The 22,327-nt window shown below is 38.9% G+C and overlaps 1 protein-coding gene across 5 annotated transcripts; it reads left to right on the top strand.

The window, feature by feature from the left end:
• Positions 1-887: 887 nt before the first annotated feature.
• LOC103142983 (AP-1 complex subunit beta-1-like) lies at positions 888-21,511 on the top strand. Of its 5 annotated transcripts, none has more exons than XM_016674923.1 (23): positions 888-1,049; positions 3,096-3,156; positions 5,755-5,860; positions 5,940-6,075; positions 6,659-6,904; positions 6,988-7,178; positions 7,305-7,526; positions 7,636-7,756; positions 8,092-8,187; positions 8,555-8,670; positions 10,557-10,722; positions 11,424-11,522; positions 12,811-13,070; positions 13,805-14,012; positions 14,192-14,212; positions 15,130-15,216; positions 16,234-16,263; positions 16,351-16,488; positions 16,566-16,711; positions 16,798-16,927; positions 19,989-20,073; positions 20,625-20,711; positions 21,279-21,511. In XM_016674923.1, the coding sequence occupies exons 2-23, from the start codon at positions 3,120-3,122 to the stop codon at positions 21,494-21,496; spliced, it is 2,946 nt and encodes a 981-aa protein (XP_016530409.1). In that variant the 5' UTR covers positions 888-1,049; positions 3,096-3,119; the 3' UTR covers positions 21,497-21,511. The 5 variants fall into 5 exon arrangements, with proteins under 5 accessions (XP_016530409.1, XP_007559393.1, XP_016530408.1 ...); XM_007559331.2 differs by lacking the exon at positions 888-1,049 and adding an exon at positions 1,153-1,326; XM_016674922.1 differs by lacking the exons at positions 888-1,049; positions 14,192-14,212 and adding an exon at positions 1,153-1,326.
• The last annotated feature ends 816 nt before the right edge of the window (positions 21,512-22,327 follow it).

Genomic DNA, 22,327 nt, shown 5'->3' with positions numbered 1-22,327 from the left:
GTTATGTTATTATTATCAATAATATTACTTCTCATAAGTAAATCATTTTTTGTGCAACAGGTGAAAAAGTTTGTTCTGACTTTTTCTGAAACAAATCTACCACTGACACTGTAAGACAGTAGTCTCCAAACTACGGCCCGAGGGCCGGATCCGGCCCACCTCCACATTTGGTCCGGCCCCCTGAACAATACCTGAGCACATTTAGATTTTTTTTTATATACCGGTATTTAATTCATAAATACTGTTATTTCCTGCATTTTTTTGTGAAGAACCCAGAGAGGGTTATTTGATTGTGCTTTCTAGAAAACAATAAATTTTTACATTTAGGCACTCCTGCAATCTTCACACTTTTTCTGTTACAAACTGACTCCGCCTCCCCCCTCCCCCAGAGAAGGGAAAAGTTATGTGGCCCTCACAGGAAAAAGTTTGGGGACCCCTGCTGTAAGAGAGCCAGACCCGCCAGGTCACAGGACGCAAATGAAGAAAAACAACAGCGTGGAAGGCATTTGCAAAAATATTAAAGTAAAACATCCTTGTCTATTAGCTCAGAATATTTTTTGTTTCAAATTGTGTTTGTACTGTTCCTAAGAAACATAAATGACAGTGTATCTCTGTTGTTTGCAGTTTTTTCTCTTCTCATTCTACTATGATGCACATTTTTATCTTTTAATCTGAGTATCCTTTTTCTAATTTACTATACACTAATGTTTTTCTTATGTTGTAACTTGCATTTTCTGCATTACCGCTTATTCTTACTTTTTTTTTTTCAAACTGAATATGCATGCCCCTTACCTTTGACACGCTGCTGGTACACCTTAATATCCCCCATTTTGAGACGATAAGGGCTATTCTATTCTATTCTATTCTATTCTATTCTATTCTATTCTATTCTATTGTCTCAACTGCTGTTTCCCAGCACTGTAAACAACAAAGTAATCCTAAATGAATAAAAGCTGACGTTGTTTGACAGTTGGTATTTTGTGTAAAGACGGAAGTAAAACAAGTGGGAGGAGACGAAGGCCATCACAGCTCCTACTACGCCTGAAACGGTAAGGTGTTTGTGGAGATTTTCTCTCTTAAATGGTTGTGTGGGGAGCTTCATTATAACTCCAGAAGGTACGGTAATTCGTGGGGTGAGGTTTGTATTAGGTTTACAGATTAAGAGCTTAACTATCCCGGGAAAGGCTTCCTTAAGCTTGGACTTAGAAGGTCATGTCAGAGCTGCTAGCCGACACTGACAGCAGGCTCTCCGCTAGCCTTTAGCATCAGTTTCATTCATCTACCCGAACTACCGCAAACATGCAGGAATGGGCCAGTCAGTTATGCGTGAGTAACTGGGTGAAGAGAATCTTTGATTTCTTACTCGTATAGCTGTATTTAGTTAACTTCATGTTGACATAAACTAAATATTTGGTGTTTGTTTCTGTATGCACTCGAGCTCACTGTGCTAACGTCACCGTAGCTTAATGCTAGTCAGTTAGCGAACATCTCTACTTCTATGTGGCTAAGTTACATTTGTTAAAATTATTGTACATTTGCGTTACTAATTTATGATTCAGCAAAAGCTTAAGGCGTCAATTTGGGGCAGTATATATATATATATATATATATATATATATATATATATATATATAGTAATAATCTTTTAAACAGCAGCTAGCTACTTCGTCAGTCTTGTGAACGAGCGGTGCAATGCGGAGCTAGCAACCTGTCAGATGTTGACAGCTACCTGCGAGACAAAACTAAGGGTTTTACATTTTCTGTCGTGAGTTGACGATAGTAAAGTTTTTTTTAATGTTGTGTTAAAACGTGTAGGTACTCAATTGTAGGGATATGCAGTTGTATTTGTCAGTAAACTAGTATCATAGCTTCAAGTATGTACAAATAAGACTTTAATACATATATTGGACTTGAGTTTTCCTGCCCTAGCTGATTCCTTGCTGTCCTGGAAGGAAATCTGTGGAAGGGTACAATACACCTGGTAGGGTGGTCTCAAGATGATAACCAACTTAAAATTACATCAGCCTCAAAACATCTAAAAAGTGTGAACAATGCAAAATGTCTTAATTCACACATAAAAGAGCATTTATTAGGCTAACATCTCAGAGAACAAAGGCAATTTAAAAATTAATTTATCTGGTCAGCACATTCAAAACGAAAACTGATTACCAAAATGTTATTTCAACACCCTGTGTAGAATAAGTATCACAGATAATGACAATAGATTAAAAATATTACAACTTCATAGTAACAGTGCAAAAAGCCAAATAAGTAATGGGAAATGTTTCAATTTGCTTGATTTAAAACAGAGTGAATTAACATTAGACTCAGGGAGTTGAGGGCAGAGCCTGCTTGACATGCCATAGTCGTTGGTTCAATATTTTAGGGAAAAAAGTTTGAAGAATCAAAGTGATCAGGAACGGCTCATAAGATTGCAGGAGGTTAGACTGACATTGGAGCTTGCTCCAGATCACCTCTATAGGTCAATAATTATAGCTTCAACTTCATAGTGTGTTATCAGAATCAAAGTATGTTTGGACATGATATGAATAACAGCGACCAAGACGCTAAAGTGGTGGGAACATCATGATGGCATAAATGAAAGCGATCAGTGAGGGAAAATGTTGGTTAATCATAAGCGGTATTGTCATTGTGATAGTCAGCAATAATCATTGTCCTAATAGTTTTGATACTTGGACACTTTACTTGCAACAAAAAATAGAATATTAGATTGAATTCTGTATTGGAATATAAAGCGTTTTCCAGTATTTTTTGCTGATGGCAGCTTGATGAAGTGGAAATGTGGAAATGCTTATTCTCCATCCTGAACTCAGTCAGTGTTGGCTGAAGAAACTACTGTTGGCTCTGTTTGTGCTGATATTGACATTTTCTCTCTAAAGAAGATAATCAGGATCTGGTTTCTCAGCAAAATCTTTTGTTTTCTTTCCCAATCTGCCACTATCTATTCAGGAAAAGAGAGGAAATCCTTTTATTCTCCTTTGCTTGCACTTCTAGTGTTTCCTGCTGCTCTACTAAAGAGTTTCACTTGGGCGAAAGCCCTGCAGTTATTCTGTTTCATCCTTTGCTTTTTGCAGGAGAACAGACAGTTTGGATCCAAGATGACAGACTCCAAGTACTTCACTACTACCAAGAAAGGTCTGATAACTTTCTTTATGTTCATAAATAGCTTCCTGTATTAAATTGCTGTATTTATATTGAGAAATGGCTCCTTTAGACAAATTATTATAGCCAAAAAACATTAACTTTGCTGCTTTTGAAAAGAAAGAACGCATATATTTTTATCAGCGTGCAAATATATCATGATAGATTGTGTTCTGCCTCTACATAAGTAAAGAAAATAAAATTATTTATGTGTTGGGATTAATAAAATATCCTGGTAAAGTTGCATATTGCAAACTAATGTCTGAATCTTTAGATTTACTAGAAATGTAACGGCGTGGATCTTTCTTTTTTTTAAGTTCTCGTCTAGTAATTCTGGTAGCATCTAGAAGGAGTTTACATTAAGCAGAAAACTCTAATTACCTAGCATTAAATTTAAGGCCATAATTGCCCTTTATTGACATGTTTATAAATTAACTTGCTTTGTGTAAAGAAACACATGATTGTAATCAGACTTTATCCTAACAAAATATTCCCAGGATGACTTCAAACCTCTCGCAGACTTAGTTTCTACTGACAAAATACAAAGTTTAATGAGAGTAATAGATGACATGCACATTCTCACAATAAATGACTTCCCACTCTTATTGTTGTGTGTGGTGCAAATAATATATGTCTACCTGTCCTGCTGTGTAAAAGCCAGGAATTATGAAGCTCTTAAATTTCCTATGTTATGAAAGATTGTTGCTCAGGCGCCAAGTGGCTCAGGAGTTTGTCCCACCGCTCCATCCGTCTCAGTCAAAACACTTTACCCGCCTTACCTGCTGGTGGTGGTCAGAGGGCCTGGTGGCGCTGGCTGAATGGCAGCCATGTTTAACCAGTAACTCATCACTTAGCTACAGAGAACAAGAATAAAAAGTAGTGTTCAACTATTGGAAATATTACATTTGAATTAGGCCAGTTCAGAAGAGCCTAGGAACCTCTGAGGGATAAGTAACCAGAAAAAAAAAACTAACTCAGAATAATATTTTAAATATGTTGTATTAATTTAAACAGTTATATTCAAGAGATACAGAAAATAAAACGAGAAGTTTGTTTACCAAAGTAATAGTCTCTGGCCATCAGAATAGATTCTGTTTAACTCTCCGTCCATTAATGGACCAGTTTCACATCTTGGTCCAGACCAATTGAAAGGCAAAGGATCAATCCTTTGCCTTTCAATTTCTCTGGTTCTCCAGATCTTGGCCATACCAAAAAAATGAGTCCTGACCTGACCAGTTCAGCACACTCAGGATAGACAGAAAAACTGTCGCCAGCCCTCTGCTCAGCCGTTACACCCACCCACTCTCAACACTTTTATACTGCTTTAACATGATTTAACCCATTGATTTAAGCTTTTACCTTTTAGATTTTAAATGCACATTTTTAATTGCACACTATTGTGAAATGTATTTATTATTTTCACACTTCCATCAGTTTTTATGACAGATTTTCTAATGTTCTATCAGACTGCCCCCATGGTAGCTGTGGTTAAAATGTAGCTTATCACCATCAGCATGTGAACGACTGTAACGTAAAGCACATCAGAGTCCTCAGACCTGATAACGTTCTACACGAGTACAGGACACTTACCGTTTTCATAGTTTTCAACGCTCTGCAAGCACTTTGAGCATGTTGTTCAGCAGCACAGCACTTATTTGTATATTTATAAGATTATTCAATGACAAATGAACCACATCAAATACAGAGACTCACAATAAATCCTACTTTCAGAATTGTTTTGTGTTGATTTAAATTTATGATAAACTAATAAGGATGTCAGTAAAAAGGGAACATCACTCCTTGTAATTTCCCCTTTTAAATCCTTTAAAAGAACCATCACAACATTAACAGAAAATATTTAAAATAAACACACGATCCTCTTGGGTTTTATTTAAAACAATAATTGACCTAGCGATCATGCTGCTCTGCAAAGAACTGATATTAACTGGTTAATTAGTTAAACTACAGCAGATAGCTGGTGGCCAGCATGCAGTCAGATAAATTGTAGTCATTGCACTCATAGCTTCTTCCCTGCTGTACTTTTAAAACAGCATTTCTGGGTAAAGTGTTCTTTCAATTTCCATATTGTGAGACTGTGCCTTTCACAATTAGAAATATTTCTCCCACCAAAAAAAACAAAGTCTTTTTTAAGCAAAAGAAAAGTAAAGTAGTCTCTTTTTTCAGCCAGTCGACGTACAGCAAATGGCACCAGATCTGCTAATTATGGGCCTAGAGAAGTCCAGCTACTCCTGACACTTTTTGCAGCATCTCATTTAAAAGTGTGACTTTTAAACGTCACCACTTCAATAAGAGTGATAAGGAGCTCTCCTTCAGTTTCCACACCATGACTGTCGGTGCTTTATATGATCAAAAATATTTAGAAACTGCTGACTTTGTCCGTCCTGTGAATGAGGGAAATGTGTAGAAGTGTACTTTCAGCCAGCTGACTGCAGCAAGCAAGGCAGTTTTTTGACAACTGTTTCTAACATTTTCCACAACATGATACTGCTAACTGACTGGTTCTGCTCACATTTAATGCATCATAGCACGCTAAAATGGAAACATTTTGGCCTTTGTTCTTTGTTTGTTTAGGGGAGATTTTTGAGCTCAAGGCGGAGCTGAACAGTGACAAAAAAGAGAAGAAGAAGGAGGCTGTCAAAAAGGTCATTGCATCAATGACAGTGGGGAAGGATGTCAGGTGAGCAGCTAGAAATGACGTCAGAAACGAACAAAGTGTGTGATGGCACTGGTCTTCTAACAGGTGATTTCTCCTGCAGTGCTCTGTTTCCAGATGTGGTGAACTGCATGCAGACCGACAACCTGGAGCTGAAAAAGCTGGTCTACCTCTATCTTATGAACTATGCCAAAAGTCAACCAGACATGGCTATCATGGCTGTTAACACCTTTGTGAAGGTGAAGCTCAGCCTGTCATTACTGTTTATGATGGTGTTTGTATGCCGTCAGTTCCAGCAGTTAAATAATTTCAACTTGCAGTTTGTGTGTGTGTGTGTGTGTGTGTTTTTTTTAAAGTACTATTTACATGGAATCAGGAAATCAAAAGGGAGAGGTATAATTTTACAAGTTTGTCTCTTAGTAACATGATTGTACTGGTTTTTACAGTAGCAAATTACTTTAATGCAGCACATAATTGCTGTGTGGGTAGTGTTGTCTGTAATTTAAACCTGTTTATACGCATTTCATGAGAAAAACTCATCACTGCTCCTTGAAGTTCTTTGTCCCCTTGGGTATTTTTTTTCACTCGTCTGATGGCAGCTTAAGCTCCAAAGATCAGTTTCTGTGTTGCCATCTAGAGCTTTTCATTAAGCATTTTACTTTTTCATCCTGTCTTCTAATTTAAGAAGACTGCACCCCATAGTTTGTTTGACTATTCTAATTTAAACAAAAATTAAAAAGGAATTTGATTATGTCTGATTAAAAGGCTAAAGGAATGCATGTTTTCTGGAAACCTCTCATTTATCAATCACCCACCCACCAGGACTGTGAAGACCCCAACCCTCTCATCCGAGCCCTCGCCGTTCGAACCATGGGCTGTATTCGTGTGGACAAGATCACCGAGTACCTCTGTGAGCCTCTGAGAAAATGTCTGAAGGACGAAGACCCCTATGTGAGGAAGACGGCTGCAGTGTGTGTTGCAAAGCTGCACGATATCAACGCCCAGTTAGTGGAGGACCAGGGCTTCTTGGACACTCTCAAGGATCTGATTTCGGACTCCAATCCCATGGTGTGGCTCTTTCTGATGGCGTGACTGAATTCATGCAAGTCTTGCAGATGATGCAACCCTTGACCCCTTGTCTTTCTCTTTAGGTCGTCGCAAATGCCGTGGCGGCTCTGTCTGAAATTGCAGAGTCACATCCCAACAGCAATCTTCTGGACCTGAACCCTCAGACCATAAACAAGTTGCTGACAGCTCTTAATGAATGCACAGAGTGGGGCCAGATATTTATTCTTGACTGTCTAGCCAATTACACACCTCGGGATGATCGAGAGTCCCAAAGGTAAGATTATTATTTTGGTAGTGACTCCCACCTACATATTTCCTCTTTCTGCACGTCTCTAAATGTCTCTGAACAGCTTCGTTTTAATTTCTTTGTTTCCTTCCTATTATCGTTATCATCTGCCAGCATCTGTGAGCGAGTCACCCCGAGGCTTTCTCATGCCAACTCGGCGGTGGTGTTGTCAGCAGTTAAAGTTTTAATGAAGTTCATGGAAATGCTCCCTAAAGACCTGGACTATTATGGCACTCTGCTGAAGAAGCTCGCCCCCCCTCTGGTCACGCTGCTCTCTGCTGAGCCTGAGCTGCAATATGTTGCACTCAGAAACATCAACCTCATTGTGCAGAGAAGGTATGTCGACAGAAAAGCAGTTTTTTGCACTCAATTTTGAATAGACAAAGCTTAATAATGTTTTTTTTGTTTTTTTGGTGGTGGTGGTGGTAAAATTTTGTACTTTTAGACCGGAAATCCTGAAACATGAAATGAAGGTTTTCTTTGTCAAGTACAATGACCCAATCTATGTCAAACTGGAGAAGCTGGACATAATGATTCGCCTTGCATCTCAGGCCAACATTGCCCAGGTAACCGTCAACCTATCCAAGATATATATATTCATCTTGATGAATGAAAATATCAACAAAAGTTGATTTTTGTCAGTAATTCAGTTTGAAAAGTGAAACTTGTACGTATGAAGAATGGTTACACAGTTTGACTTATTTCAAATGAATTTGGGGCTTTCCTTAACTTTAAGTCAAAATCATAGAATGAACAGAAATAATCTGAGTTGTAGCTTTTCAACTGGAATTGCTGGAATAAATGAGCTTTATGATAATATTTAGGTTCATTGAGGTCTTAATCTAAGGATGCAATTGAAAAGTAAAGATCCTGTTTGTGTGGTGCCTGTTTTTTACTCTAGGTGCTGGCTGAGCTAAAGGAGTACGCAACTGAGGTGGATGTGGACTTTGTGCGTAAAGCGGTCAGGGCCATTGGCCGCTGTGCCATCAAAGTGGAGGTTAGTGGAAATCACAGAGCACCGTCGCCAGGTTTTGTTTGTCAAATACTCTTCAGCAATCCTTCATATTGTTGCACTTACAACAAAATTCACATTCAAATAAAATTCAAATGACCACTTGTAAGGCACAGCTTTATGCACAAGGTGGCCCTGTTACTGAAAACACTATGATTTTAGTTCATTGTGCTTTTTATTTCAGACGTGTAAAAATATTCTCATCTGCATAATGTTTTCCTCAGTCCAGGAAAACACAAATACTCAAATCATTGTTTTATAAATGAGCTCTGTTTATATTTTCTAAATGTTTGAAAACTGTTATTTTTAACGTCTCTTGGGCTTTTTTTTTTTTTCCTTTTCCCACTATTAGCAATCAGCAGAGCGCTGCGTCAGCACACTGCTGGATCTCATACAGACCAAGGTCAATTATGTGGTGCAGGAGGCCATAGTTGTCATCAAGGACATCTTCCGCAAATACCCCAACAAGTATGTTTTGTCCAACACACCAGTCTTAACATTTACCTTTTTCTCCAGAAATTTCTAGAAAATATGTAATTTCACTATTTTATGTAGTTTTATTTAGCAAATGATTCCCACAAAGCTGCTGATTTGTGTAAAAATGTGGAGGATATTTACCGGTAAACATGACAACAGTGCTTGTAGCTATTTCAATAAAGTTACTCTTTACAGAGTGCTATTGATGGTTTAAACTATTGAATGTTATATTTTCTGCATTGCTGCAATTAATAAAGACTTCATAATGTTACTTTGCACAGACAGTCATTACTTTGCTTTGTCTGGTTTGTATACAAGCGGATAAAATGCCTATTCCATTAATCACTGAGCTGAAAATACAAAAATCTTAATATGACGTTTTCATGGTTAAAAGTGCTTAAATTGTGATTGCAATTTTTGTAAATGGATTTCTAATTTTGGGATTTTTATTGAAAAAAAAAACATTTTTTTGAAGATAGCTGACAGTTTTGTCATCTTATCGAACAACTAACTGAAGTTGACAATAATTATGCTAACTTTTATCATTAGATATTTGGCAAAAATAATATTGATTTCGTATCAGTTTCTTTCAAACTTATTTCTATTCTATCCAGAGCTAAGAAGATGCCATGGTGTGTGTGTGAAAGGGGGCAACTGCTAGAAAAGTTAGCATGTTTAACTGTAATCAGTATCTCTGCCTATTGCTAAAGTTTCTCTGCTATCCTAAATCTGAGATTTCCACAAAAAGCTGTCAACGTGTCAAAATTCAGATACAAGAAAACAACTTTTCTGGACTGTATTTAGCTTTTATTTTAGCTGTTAAAGCCTTTTTAACACGTCACTGATATTGAACATTTCTTGCCCTCATTAACAGCTTCCACACTGAAGAGTGTTGTGCTTCACACACCAGGCTTTAGCAATTAGGGGAAATGACAGATTGGAGCTAGTGGTTTTTGTCAGGTTCAAGCTAAAAATCACTCCAATTCAGAATCTGTTTGTTTGTTTTTCTCTCTTTTTTTCCATTCTTAAAAATAAAATACAACATTTAACATTAATGGTTATTTTCATGTGATTAAAGGGAAACATTTTTGGATATACATCTTGTTTTATAAATGTTTGCCTGATAAGCGTTGGAAAGAGATTTTAAGGAAGGATTTAGGGGCCTCCTTAGATTCTCTTTGACAACTTGCTGTGATTCCACATGGTTAAAGGTCAGGCTAATTTGGCGGCAGGGTGACTTCTGCTGTGGACGGGATTCATGTGGTAGACAGGAAGCTCGCCCACTCAGCAGTACATCATCGCCCTGGAGTCGTGAGCCTTGAAGGGAGCAGCTTTGCAAAGCCTACCAGCTCGGCATGGTTCACGCTTTGAGCCAAATGAGTCACCAGCTAGTCAAAGTTTGCTCTTTCCCATTAATTAAACATTTGTGCCTCAGCATAGCTTGTAGAAAAACCATTATGCAAATGGGAGTATTAATTGCTGCAAATGTTATGCAGATCAGAAGAACCTGAAGCACTTCAGAGGGAATTATGGTTGCACATTTTGAATAAAAGGACTGAATCCGTTGCCTAAATGTGTGCAAAAATATATTTTCATTTGTCAGGCTTCTGGGAAAAAAAATGCCATGCTAAAGTGCTGTTTGATGTGAAATGGGTAATGAGGTGGGACCTTATGTCACTACTTTTGCGTACCCTAACAACAACTCAACCTTTTAGTTTCCTACCTTTTAGTTTTGGCAAAACGTTACCAGGTTGAGTTTAAATTGAATTGGAGACATTTGCAATTTGTTTAGCGCTTTTTTTTTTTTTTCTTTTTTCATCATTGCTGATTTATTATGTTTTATTGACAGTAATGTTATTTGGTGTAACTCCTTGCAGGTATGAGAGCGTGATTGCCACTCTGTGTGAGAACCTTGATTCCTTGGATGAGCCGGAGGCGCGTGCTGCCATGATCTGGATTGTGGGAGAGTACGCTGAGCGCATCGACAACGCTGATGAGCTGCTCGAAAGCTTTTTGGAGGGCTTCCATGATGAAAGCACTCAGGTGTGTTTAGTAAGCTGCCGGGTTTGTTGTTATTTGAAAAATGAAAAACATCTGATTGTGCTTCAATGATTTCTAATCAGTGCTGGCAGAGAAGAGTGTTTATTTTCTGCATAAAAATTATTAATGTCGCTTTTTTTGCTGCTGTAAATATGGCAACACGTAGGAGGCATTGGTATAGATGAGCTTAAGAGATCAGGTTTTAATTTGGCAGTCGATCTTCACCAGGCAGCATTTAAATCAAAGGCGGACCCTCACTCTGGACACATTTAGTCAAAAAGCCTCTCTTTTCACGCTCTCGTGTGGTTCAGTGTGGAATACGACGGTTGTGTGGTTTTTCAATTCTGAAATTATGAAAGATGCAGCTCATAGTGGGAGGTGTAGAGCTGTAGAAGGTTGTTCCATATGAATAAGTGAAGGATTGTCATGTTATTGCCTATAAAAGATTTTTGCTGGCTGGAGGGATTTTTTTATTTTATTTTTTTACCATGTTTCATAACATGAAGAAAAGATTCCCTTATTATATTAAATAGATTTAAAACCACAAAAACAAACTTAAAGACTGAAGCTTTGTATATTTGGTCTGTATATTGAGGTTTAGAAAACAGTTGTTTCTTTAAATCCACTGCGTTACAGATTTGGAGAATCCATTTTAAATCGTTTAAATGCGCAGCTGTAACTTGTGTTCACTGTGACCCTTTTAGGTGCAGCTACAACTACTGACTGCAATAGTCAAGCTGTTCCTGAAGAAACCCACAGAGACCCAGGAGCTGGTGCAGCAGGTCCTCAGCCTGGCCACACAGGTGAGAATAAAACCATAATAAATTATTATCTTCAACATTTTTCCATTTTGTACTTGAGTTGTTTCTACACATGGGCGTCCCGTTTAACTTTGCATAATCATGTTTGGGATAGAATTTGAAAAGGAGTGAAAGTTACCTTTTTTGCTGCTAAAGTGATTTAAAGTGTTTCATAAATGTGACTCTAGCACTTCCAACGTCTCACTAGCAGGACTTTAAACTCTAGGAATGATGATGGAAAATATTGATGAAACTAAACTTTTTTAAAACCTTGGTATACCTTGATGCTCATAACTGGCTTATGCCTTTGCCCAGGTGCCTTTCAATCCTCTGTCTTCCTCTTTTTAATTTGGATAAAAGGATCGGTGATGCAAGAGAAGCAAACATGCTTTTGTACTCCCACTTTTTGACTCGGACTGATTCTGATCCTGATAAATTTATAAAGCCTTTAGCCTTCATCAGACTTTCTAAATTGTAAATTAAATGTGGATATTGGAAGTAGTTGCCACTCTCCTTCACCTCTGAGTTGGTCCAGCAACATTTTCAAGCTAATCTAACTGTAAACTCTATAACTAGTAAGGTTATTATTTTAGTATATATCTGACACAGCATAGAAACAATCGTTTACAGTTGAGATGTTTTAACTGTTAATGTTGAGAGATTTTAGATCTAAGACCTGATCTTCCATTATTATGATTTCCAAGTGTTTTTAGGTACTCTTCTGTTCCATTAAAGTTGATCTGGTCTTGTATGTCAATGTAGCTGTATCTTAATAATTAGGAACCACATATATCTTTCTATCTTGAACCTACTATGAACAGAGACCGATTGCATCTACAGGCTGTATAAGTAGGAATTTATGTTGTCGATTGATTTCATAAGATAATTCACTTTTATATAGTGCATGTTTTAACATAGTAATGTATGTAATCCAACATGACAAAATTCAAGAAGAAGCTCACTGTATTACTTTTTTCTGTGTGGTGATGGTATTTTTAAATGTTTTCATAAAAAAAAAAAAACAGCATTGCTTCATGAACACAAATTGTTTTTCTGTGAGACTTCTGCAGGTTAGCGCATAATCTACAGGATTTATCTTTATTAATCTCTTTTAGGAGAGGGATCCGTTACCTTTTTTTTTTTTTTGCTGTTGGCCACTACATTGAGGCAAACTCAGTTTTAATACTGTTAATTCTCAGACCTTAGTCCCATATCAGGAACAGAGAGTCTAAACTATTTATTCTACATACTACATGGATATTTAGTGTCATTCCTCCACGTCTGTCTGTAGGACTCTGATAACCCAGACCTCAGGGACAGAGGCTACATCTATTGGCGTCTGCTCTCCACGGACCCTGTGGCTGCCAAGGAAGTGGTTCTGGCTGAGAAGCCTCTGATCTCCGAGGAGACGGATCTGATTGAGCCGACCTTGCTGGAGGAGCTAATCTGCCACATTGGGACTCTGGCTTCTGTCTACCACAAGCCTCCCAGTGCCTTTGTGGAGGGCAGCCGTGGGGTTCAGCACAAGAGACTCCCAGGCAGTGCTGGATCGTGAGTTACACATTGAACCCTTTATGTTTTAACAGGCTTTTCTAAATGGATGTAGTTTTTTTTTTTTTTTTTACACCTTGGGTTAAAGAGGAAATACTTTTTTTTGTGCTGAAGATGCTTTGCATGTGATAAATTTACAAACATTCACTGTGAGCATGAATGTCACCATTTTGAGGCTTTTATTGATGCATTAAATTAATATCTTGATTATGAAACTCACTTTACTGTGGAGATCGGCACTGGTTTCACATCAGGTTTCAGTCCTTTTCAGTTCCTGGATTGTTTCTGAACATCTTGACCAATTTCCTCTCCCGTTTTAGTCGGACTCGATTCACAATGAGCCTACATGACCATCTACCCTCCTTTTGAAACGGCAATCTTGAAATCCATCCCCAAGGACACTTGGGAATGGATTTGCGAACTGTTCTTAAGACTGGTTTCCGAACATGCACCAATCAGTTTAAATGAGGTCTACTATTTCTGGTTTTAATAAAAAAAAAAAAGAGCTCATTTAATCAGACTTTTGATGGTAGCTTATTTAAAAGTATTTGTTTATAATTCCACACTGAAAACGTAAAAGTTCAGATGTGTCCTCAAAGCCTCAAATAAAGTGGCATTCATCTCTGTGGTGAGTGCCTGTGCACCGTTTATTAGTAATGACACATTTTAATTAAGAAACCGCTGAGCTTGTTTAGTTCATCCTGTCATTTTGAACTTGTTTTGCCTCTTTCTAGTGGAGAGAGCGTTGAGAGCCCAGACACGGGCTCTGCAGCTGGAGTTTCTGACGCACCGCCTGCGGTCATACCGTCCCAGGGTGACCTCCTGGGCGACCTCCTCAATCTTGATCTGACACCCCCTGCCACCACTGGACCCCCACCCCCAGCCACTTCTGGCATGCAGCTGGGCGCCATGGATCTCCTTGGAGGGGGACTGGACAGCCTGGTACGTTTCAGAAGACCTGCTTGAGTCCGTCTGTCAGTTTTAGTTCATTTATAAGCTTAATGTCACTGGGTCTAAATTGTGGAACGTTTTCTTTTCTATTTTTTACATTTTGTTCTTTCTTTTCTTTTATTTTTTTTCTTATCTGTTCTTCTGTTCTTTGTTCAATGCTGCACCTGCAGATGGGGGATGAGTCTGAGCCGGTAACTACAGAGAAAGGGCACGATATTTATCAGTCATATAAAACCATTTTTTAAAACAATAAGTCTTAAAGAGCCCATTTCGTGCTTAGGGGGATCATTTCTTTTGGGACCTCAGTTAGATGTTGCGCTCTTTGTCCCTTTGTCTTTTAAAAGCTTCACTCTAAAGCCAGTCTGCTCATCAGCCAACCCAATAAAACCAGTGCTAAGGAATGCTGTTGATGTAGTAATGTTCTGAGCAGAGTTGTAATACTCGACAAGCTGTGTTCACTCAAGAAATGCTTACAAATGTTAAACTGTTTATATTTCTCTCTGCCTCGGAGAAAACAGTTTTCTTTAAATGTTTCTGCTTGTACTCTCCTGCAAATCTAAATAAGTGGAAGAAAGACATCAACACACCATTTTTAACAACACAGCTGTTGTTAAAAACAGAGGCTTAAAGTTTTAATAAAGATTAGTAATAATTATCATTATACACTCTTGTCCCATCACTGAAATCTGTCCCAACTAAACTGGTGGAAACTGTGTAATGTAATTTAGTGGACTATTCAAACAGATTTTTATACCAGTCAAATAAAGTAGAGAAGCACTTTACTTTGAATTCTTCAGAGTTTATGGATGAACTCCAGCCAGGTTAAAGTTTTACGTTATGCTACATTTATTGAAACGGCTCAGAAGTGGAAAGTCAGTGCAGCTGTTTAATTAATGGAATTTTTACCTTGCAGGAAAAGTAAAAAAAAAAAAGCATAATATGGGCTCTTTAACCCCTGCTTACCTAGTTTCCACGCACCTGCCTTGATGTTTTCATTCATTCATCATCTCATATTGTTTTGACTTGTGCAGTTAGCTTGATGCTAAGTCCTGGAGGCCATCTCTCATCTCATTTTTTGGCTCTGCAATGTGTTTCGTCTTTCAATCAGCCGCCCATTCCCCTGCGGACGGACACTCCTCAGTCACCTCAGATCCCGCATCAGTCCCCGTCGCCCCCAGATTACAGCCCCACTGAGGTCGGTCCAGTGGACCATGCTGGGCCAGTAAAGGCCAGCAGCCTATATAGACCCTTACTGTTCCACTATTTCCTCTCCGTAGCATCCCCTGCAGTAATGGCTTCCTGTTTGCACTTGTTATTGCACTGTTGGTTGTCCCATTCACTGAAGGTGGGACTTTACTGAATCACAAATCATGAAGGTTTTGTTCAGTCTGTCTTCAGCCTTCACTTTGAGATGCATTTCAGTAAAACCTGTCGAATTTCACTTATTTGTCCCCAAGTAGGGGTAAAGCATACACGTCCTTTGTCTCTATGTACTTCACCTTTATTTATTTATTTTTTTACTTGCAAATGTATTTGTACCCTTGAACATTTTAATATTTTGTCACATAAAAATCACAGACTTAAATGCATCTTACTGAGAAATAATAAGTAAACACAAAGTAGTTCCTAATTGTGAAATGGAAGGAAATCTGTTCCTGGTCTTAATTTTATGTTTAAGTAATATCTGAAGATTCTGAATTTGTTTCTTCTTGCTGCTTTTTAATAAATTCCTGCTTAATGAAGTGCATGACTAATAGTTGCTCTGTAGAAAAATTTGCTCACCTCTCTGTTGCTCCTGCAGAGATGCCACAGATAATATTTACTAGTCAGGTGGCTTCTCGTTGCAATTGATTTCACTGGCTTTTATTTCGAGGTTTCAGAGCAAAAGTTGCTGAATATATGTATATGCATGCCACTTTTTTAATAATTTATATTGGTAAAACAGATTGGAATCCATGTTTTTGTTCCACTTCACAATTATGATTACTTTGTGAATAGCTACGACTACTTCACTTAAAATCCCAACAAACCAGAATATTTTTGCAGGGTTCAGTAATAGTTTAAACCCTATAGCTACCATTAATCACACAGACATTTTCTAGCTCCTTTCGCTCCTCCCTCACCCTCTTCAATCCTTTTAGGGTGTTATCTAGTGTTTTTTGTTCATTGTATAGTTTTTAACATTCCTTATGTGCCTACTCCTCATGCTCAGCTCGGAGGAGACCTTGGAGGAAGTTCGGCCGTAAGTCCTTTTTATTAAAGGTCTTTTGAGGTTTAATGGTCTCCTACGGGGTAAAACTGACGGTACCATATGTTTTATGACCCTTAGATGGGGGCTGGTTTCGGTGCTCCTCCAGCTGCGCCAGCAGCCTCATTCAGCGCTCCTGTTAGCGGCGGACTGGACGACCTGTTTGATCTTGGAGGTGGCGTCGGTATGCCCATGGGCACCTACAGCCCACCAAAAACAGTAAGTTCGTACTCTAGGATTGAAATTCACTGCTTGCATAATCATGGAGCCCTAACAATTCATCACTTTGTCCACAGGTTTGGCTCCCAGCCATGAAGGGGAAGGGGCTTGAAATATCTGGCACTTTTGCCCGCCGTGCCGGTGTCATCCAGATGGAGATGACTCTCACTAATAAAGCAATGAGTGTCATGACTGACTTTGCCATCCAGTTTAACAGGAACAGGTGGGATCGAGTTTTATCTTTTATTTGTTTACAGTTCTGTCACCAGTTGAATTTTGTGAAATTTCTTTCTCTTTGTTTGTCTTTAGCTTTGGTCTCGCTCCAGCTGGTCCTCTCCAGGTTCTGACCCCCCTCAGCCCCAACCAGAGCATCGAAGTGACCCTTCCACTCAATACGGTTGGACCTGTTATGAAGATGGATCCGCTCAACAACCTGCAGGTAAAACCTACACTATGAGCAACATTTCTAAATGTTACCTGGCTGGGTTGGTTTTCATTCAGGCTCAGTGCTTTTCTTTCCATCACTAGCTGTGTTTCCATTACAAATGCGCACAAATCTTTGTCAATATTCTGCTAATGTCGAAAAAAAAAAACACAATTTTGCAATTGCAGTGTTTCCATCAAGTAAGAAATGAAATTAAAATCACATGTGAATATGCTTGTTCATGCAACAAGTTATTAAAAACAATAGCAGTGACAGTTGTGAACAGTTACTTGACATATATATTCATAACTCAGCCCTGATGCTGGCGCTCATCATCTATCAGCCATCAGAGGAAACATCGGCATCTTAGTCAGGTGTTGGAGCGACAAGCCCTTACACTTGGCAGCGGCTACGTATGCAGTGTTTTTGAGAAATTGTAGTGTGTGATTTCACAGAAGAGCTATGGAGTCAACACATTTGAATGACAACTTTTTATGAAATGTGCAATGCTGTGAGAGCTCTGGTGGAGCCAGCTGCACATTGTCCCAAAAAACCCCCCAAAAACAAACCATCATTCTCCTACGACTTCCTGTCGTCGTCTTTGTGGTTTTCACCAGTAGTAACATCTGGCTGTTGATCACATGACTCACCAGCCAGTGTTATGCAAAAAAAGTTTTTCCATTGCAGTTTTGCGAAATACATTTATTTTAATATTGCTGAAAAACTTCCTCATCCTGGCGCAGAAATGTTTTTGTCAGAATCACTGTGTCTTCATTATCAAATTTACTTTTGGAATTTCAAGCAATTTTCTGATTAATGGAAATGCAGCTAGTTCAGGCTCTTGATTGATCAGGTCGACATGATCAGGTATCGGTGCAAAACAGAGCCCCAATGCTGTTCAGCTCCGTTTGACTCGGCATCCTGAATGCATCCATTGAGACGCTGACCAAGTGTGTCGCATTGTTATTCTACCATGTTGTTAAAGTCCCATTTTGAGAATGAAACGGTTTAAACCCGTAACATTCACCAACGTTCCTGTGAAAGGTTGTAAATGGAGCGATGGTCAGGTTTTGGTCTCTGTGGCTCTTTTTGACTGGGCTGACTATTGCTGTTTGCACCTGGGAAGGGAAGATAAGACTGTCAAAGGGGAGAAGAGAAAGGTGGGGATGGTCATTAATGGTTTCACATGCCTCCTCCTTTTTCTTCTCGCCTCAACAGCTTTTCTAACATTTCTACTTTTCCTCCTCCATGAACAGTATTGATCTGGCCTATTTCCACTGTTTATAGCAGATTTTTCAGTTTTATTTTATAGGTTACACATGCAGATACCATCTGTATTCATGCCAACTTTTGTATTTTGCGTCTTCGTGGCATTTGTAGTGAAGTCCTCCTAGCATAGCAATGAAATCGTATAAACTGCACGATGGTCACACAGACCTGACCATCTTTAAAAATGCCTAAGTGGCAACACCAATGTAGCCTTTTCTAATGAAGCTCCATCTCAAAAACGTTGCGTTGTTTGTGCTCCTGCATCTTAGGAATAAGATGCTGCATTGAATTATTCATGACTCGCTCTTCTAGCAAAGCTGCAGCTCTTTATAAAGCTGGCTAATGACAGTATCATTGCCTACTACTTGTTTCTGCAGATGCTTCCTTTATTAGATCTTTGTTGATCTGTTTCCCTCTCTTATGCTCAAACCTTCAGGACCGTAAAGCTGACTGAGAAGCTAAGGCAAACAAATTCCTTACTAAATCTGTGGCTTGTCAGATAAAATCTTTGGAGTATTTATAAATGTTCTCATTTATCCTATTTTTATCCTTGCTTGCTCCTTATTTCTCCTTTTTGGATCTTTATTTTTAGCACTTTTGATGCATTTTCAGAATGCTATTTGTAGATCAGAAACTTTTGCTTTCTTTAGATTATTGGTGTCGTATTTCAAAATAACACGCTGCAAAGATGATTTAAAAAAAAAAAAAAATCAAGAAACCAACAGTAAAAATGTACGTATATGTCAAGGATTATAAAGTTAAATACTGTGTATGTCAAAACATTTAAAGAAGCAAAACAAAGGTAATCATTCTACACCGTTTCATGCTCAACACAGTTTAAAGCTAATTTGTAGAGCAGCTCATGTGAACTCTTGGTACAAAAGGTCAGGTTTCTTGAGGCTCATTCCTCCCACTTCCTCTAGATAAAACTCTAGGGGATTCAAAGCACTTTTCAGAGCCTTGTTTAGAGAAAAATAGAACCTGGAGCTAAATAAAGCTTTGACTCATGTGTCCAGAAGAACATTACTGCTTTTTAGATATTTATAAGGAGTGGAGCGATGCAGTTTCTTCCATTTGCTGTTTTTAGTGAGAGTTAAACTCATTTTATCACATATACAAATGATACAGAATCCTGCTAAAGCTGTTTTATCTGCTTCTACAAAGGTTGGACTGATTTATTTATTAAACCGTGTGGATTGGCAATGGGACATCATTGAGTACTGTGTGTTATTCAGCGGCTGGCTGAACAGAAAGAAGGATGGCAAATGGCCAGTTATGTCATTGGATGTGTTTTTGATTTTTCTTTTCTTTTTGTTTGTTTTATTTTTGACGAACAGATTTGTGATCTGAAAGATTGACAACATTGAAAACAATCAAGTGCTGATTGGCTTTGAAATTATGATTATGAGACCAAGCCTGAAAAGACCATTCAGTCCAGAGATCATCTCACACTTTAAGTTGGCACTTTTCAAAGCAGTTGTCACAAACACATTTGAAACATTACTTTTTTTTTTTTTTTTTTTTTTTTTTAAACTATTTGACAAGTTGAAAGATGTTGTTGACTAAATAAAAGGTACCAACAGCCTGGTGATCCGAAATTGTATTTTTCAGAGATTCGTTTGTATTTGTGAAGTCTGTTTCTAAATGAATAACTCTTTGGACTGAATTCGGAGGACATTTGCCTGCTCCGACTTTTTGGACCACACTAAGAGAAGTGACGTCTCTCTGTGAAAAGCACTTGAAAAGTAATTATTCTGAGATGGCTTCTTGTTTCTCCTCTCATCCGAACTTAATCCCCTCCCTGCAGGTGGCTGTTAAGAACAACATTGACGTGTTTTACTTCAGCTGCCAGTACCCCATCAGCATGCTGTTTGTGGAAGACGGGAAGATGGGTGAGTGCTTCCTCACTAAATAGCTTCGCACAAATGCCTCCGAGCCCTGCTGACGTCAGCCGGCGTACTATAAGCAGCCCTCGCTTGAAAGATTGATGCCTGTGCGACTCTTCCTGGACGTGTGCTGCGACTGCTTGTTTACTGTCCACCAGCCTAAAAGCCTGTCGCTTCACAGGGCAGGGCAGATTATACAACAGGGCCATTTTGAGTCCTCTTTTTGTTTTTCTTTTGTTCTCGAGTTGCTGTTTGATTCATTTGGTGAAAATGTGTCGGCATTTGTCCCTGTGGAGCTGTCTGATGGGGCTAGCAGCATGTCTGCTGCCAGAGGCTGTGAGCTAATGCTCCACAGCCAAAGCCACAGCAGGACACCTTGTCTCCACAGTCGAAATGAACTGCTCACACACTGCTTGTTCCGGTTTTTTGTTTCTTTTCTTGTCTTTGCTGCACTGTGGGAAAACTCATAGTGTAACACAAATGGTGCTGCTATTGACCCATATATTTCAGAAAGCTTTTCTGGAACTCACCCAATGATTGCATGTCTTTATTAACAGAGAGACAAGTTTTCCTCGCCACATGGAAAGACATTTCTAATGACAACGAGGCCCAGTTTCAGATCAAAGACTGCCATCTCAGCTCGGGTAAGACGGGGGGGTTAATGAAGAGAAAAACGCATCACCGCACCGAAAAACACAGCCTCTTTTCACACTGAAATAGCCAGACAGAGACGCGTCTATCTCAAAACTAATCCCAGCTAATGAAGCAAATTGTATTTGATAAAGACTCATCAGCTGCACTCTCTATTTATGTGTCATAATTTAGTTTTACACGAGTGTGAGCAGCGCTGGACTGGAGAAGAATTCATAATAATGGCTTAATGGAGAGTTACTCCGATGGATTGAATTTCTTTTCCAGGAACAAAGAGGGAGGATTTCACGTCCTGCTGGGGTGCATCAGGGAGGCTGAGGAGTTATTTCAGAATTAGAAACTACACAGGTGTTTCACAGAAAGCCCGGGGTGAAAATGTGCTAGGGTAGGTTAAAGGAACAAGAGATTCTGCAGGGTCCAGTGCATTTAATGACAGACGGTCTCAGAGCATGATAGAAGTCAGCGAGGGGTTTAGATTTAAATATCTGAGCCAAGATGAACTGTGCAGCACCGTTTTCAGCAGGGAGGTTGTGATCTCTTGTTGCGTTCTTTGTTAACAGATGCAGCCTCCAACAAACTTCAGGGTAGCAACATCTTCACGATCGCTAAGCGCACCGTGGACGGCCAGGACATGCTGTACCAGTCCACCAAGCTCAGCAACGGCATCTGGGTTCTGGCTGAGCTCCGGGTGCAGACAGGAAACCCGACTTTCACAGTGAGTCTTGCACAACAAACTGTTTGGTCTAATCACTGCTCTGATTGTGCTGCTAATTACTGAAGAAGGAAACAGCTGGGAGGAGACAAGGTCACTGTCAGCAATTTAGTTTGAAAGACAATTAAAATATTGAGAAATATTTCACCATGAGAACAAGCAGACATGGGAGCCCTCATATAAATGAAAGACGAGGGACGGATGATTCCTTTGAGGAAAAAGGTTTTTTGTTTTTTTTTCTCCCCACAAACTTACTTTCAAAAGCTTTCTATAACCGATTACATCCATGGGTACAGTCAGTAAATTGCAGAAGTATTCACACCCCTTAAACCTTTTCATTCTTGTCAGATCAACAACAACCTTTAATATACCGTTGACGCATTTTACGTCATATATCTGCACATAGTTTTAATTTACTTAATTTCTGCCTAGGATTAATAGTTTTTTTGGTAACACTTTATTTGAAGGTGTGTGCATAAGACTGACATAAACATGACACAATAACCTGTCATGAACATTAAGGCGTCTTCTTGAATGTTTGACTGTTGTCATTCGGTAAATTTTTCCTTTTGTAACTGAACTAAATTTTACATCATTTTGCAAATAAGATTTTGTGCATTAGTATTCAGCCCGCTTTTCTTTGATACCCCCAAATAAAACTGATTGTCCTCAGAAGTCACATAATGGGCAGATAAAGTCCACTTGTGTTTCACATAATTGCAGTATGAATCCAGCTGTTCTCTGAAGGCCTGGGAGTTTCATCAGAGAACAAAATTCACACTTAAATTTTTTTTAAGAAGAAAAGGATTCGTGTTCATAGAAGTAAACGTTTGATGGTCTTCATCCTACATTGTGCAGATTCTCTCTTTGATTGCATTTTGCTTCCCCAGTCATCCT

The sequence above is a fragment of the Poecilia formosa genome, unplaced genomic scaffold (assembly GCF_000485575.1).
Source record: "Poecilia formosa unplaced genomic scaffold, Poecilia_formosa-5.1.2 Scaffold103, whole genome shotgun sequence".
Lineage (NCBI taxonomy): Eukaryota > Metazoa > Chordata > Actinopteri > Cyprinodontiformes > Poeciliidae > Poecilia > Poecilia formosa.
The sequence above is the reverse complement of the archived record's forward strand: the minus strand, read 5'-3'. Positions and strand labels throughout refer to the sequence as shown.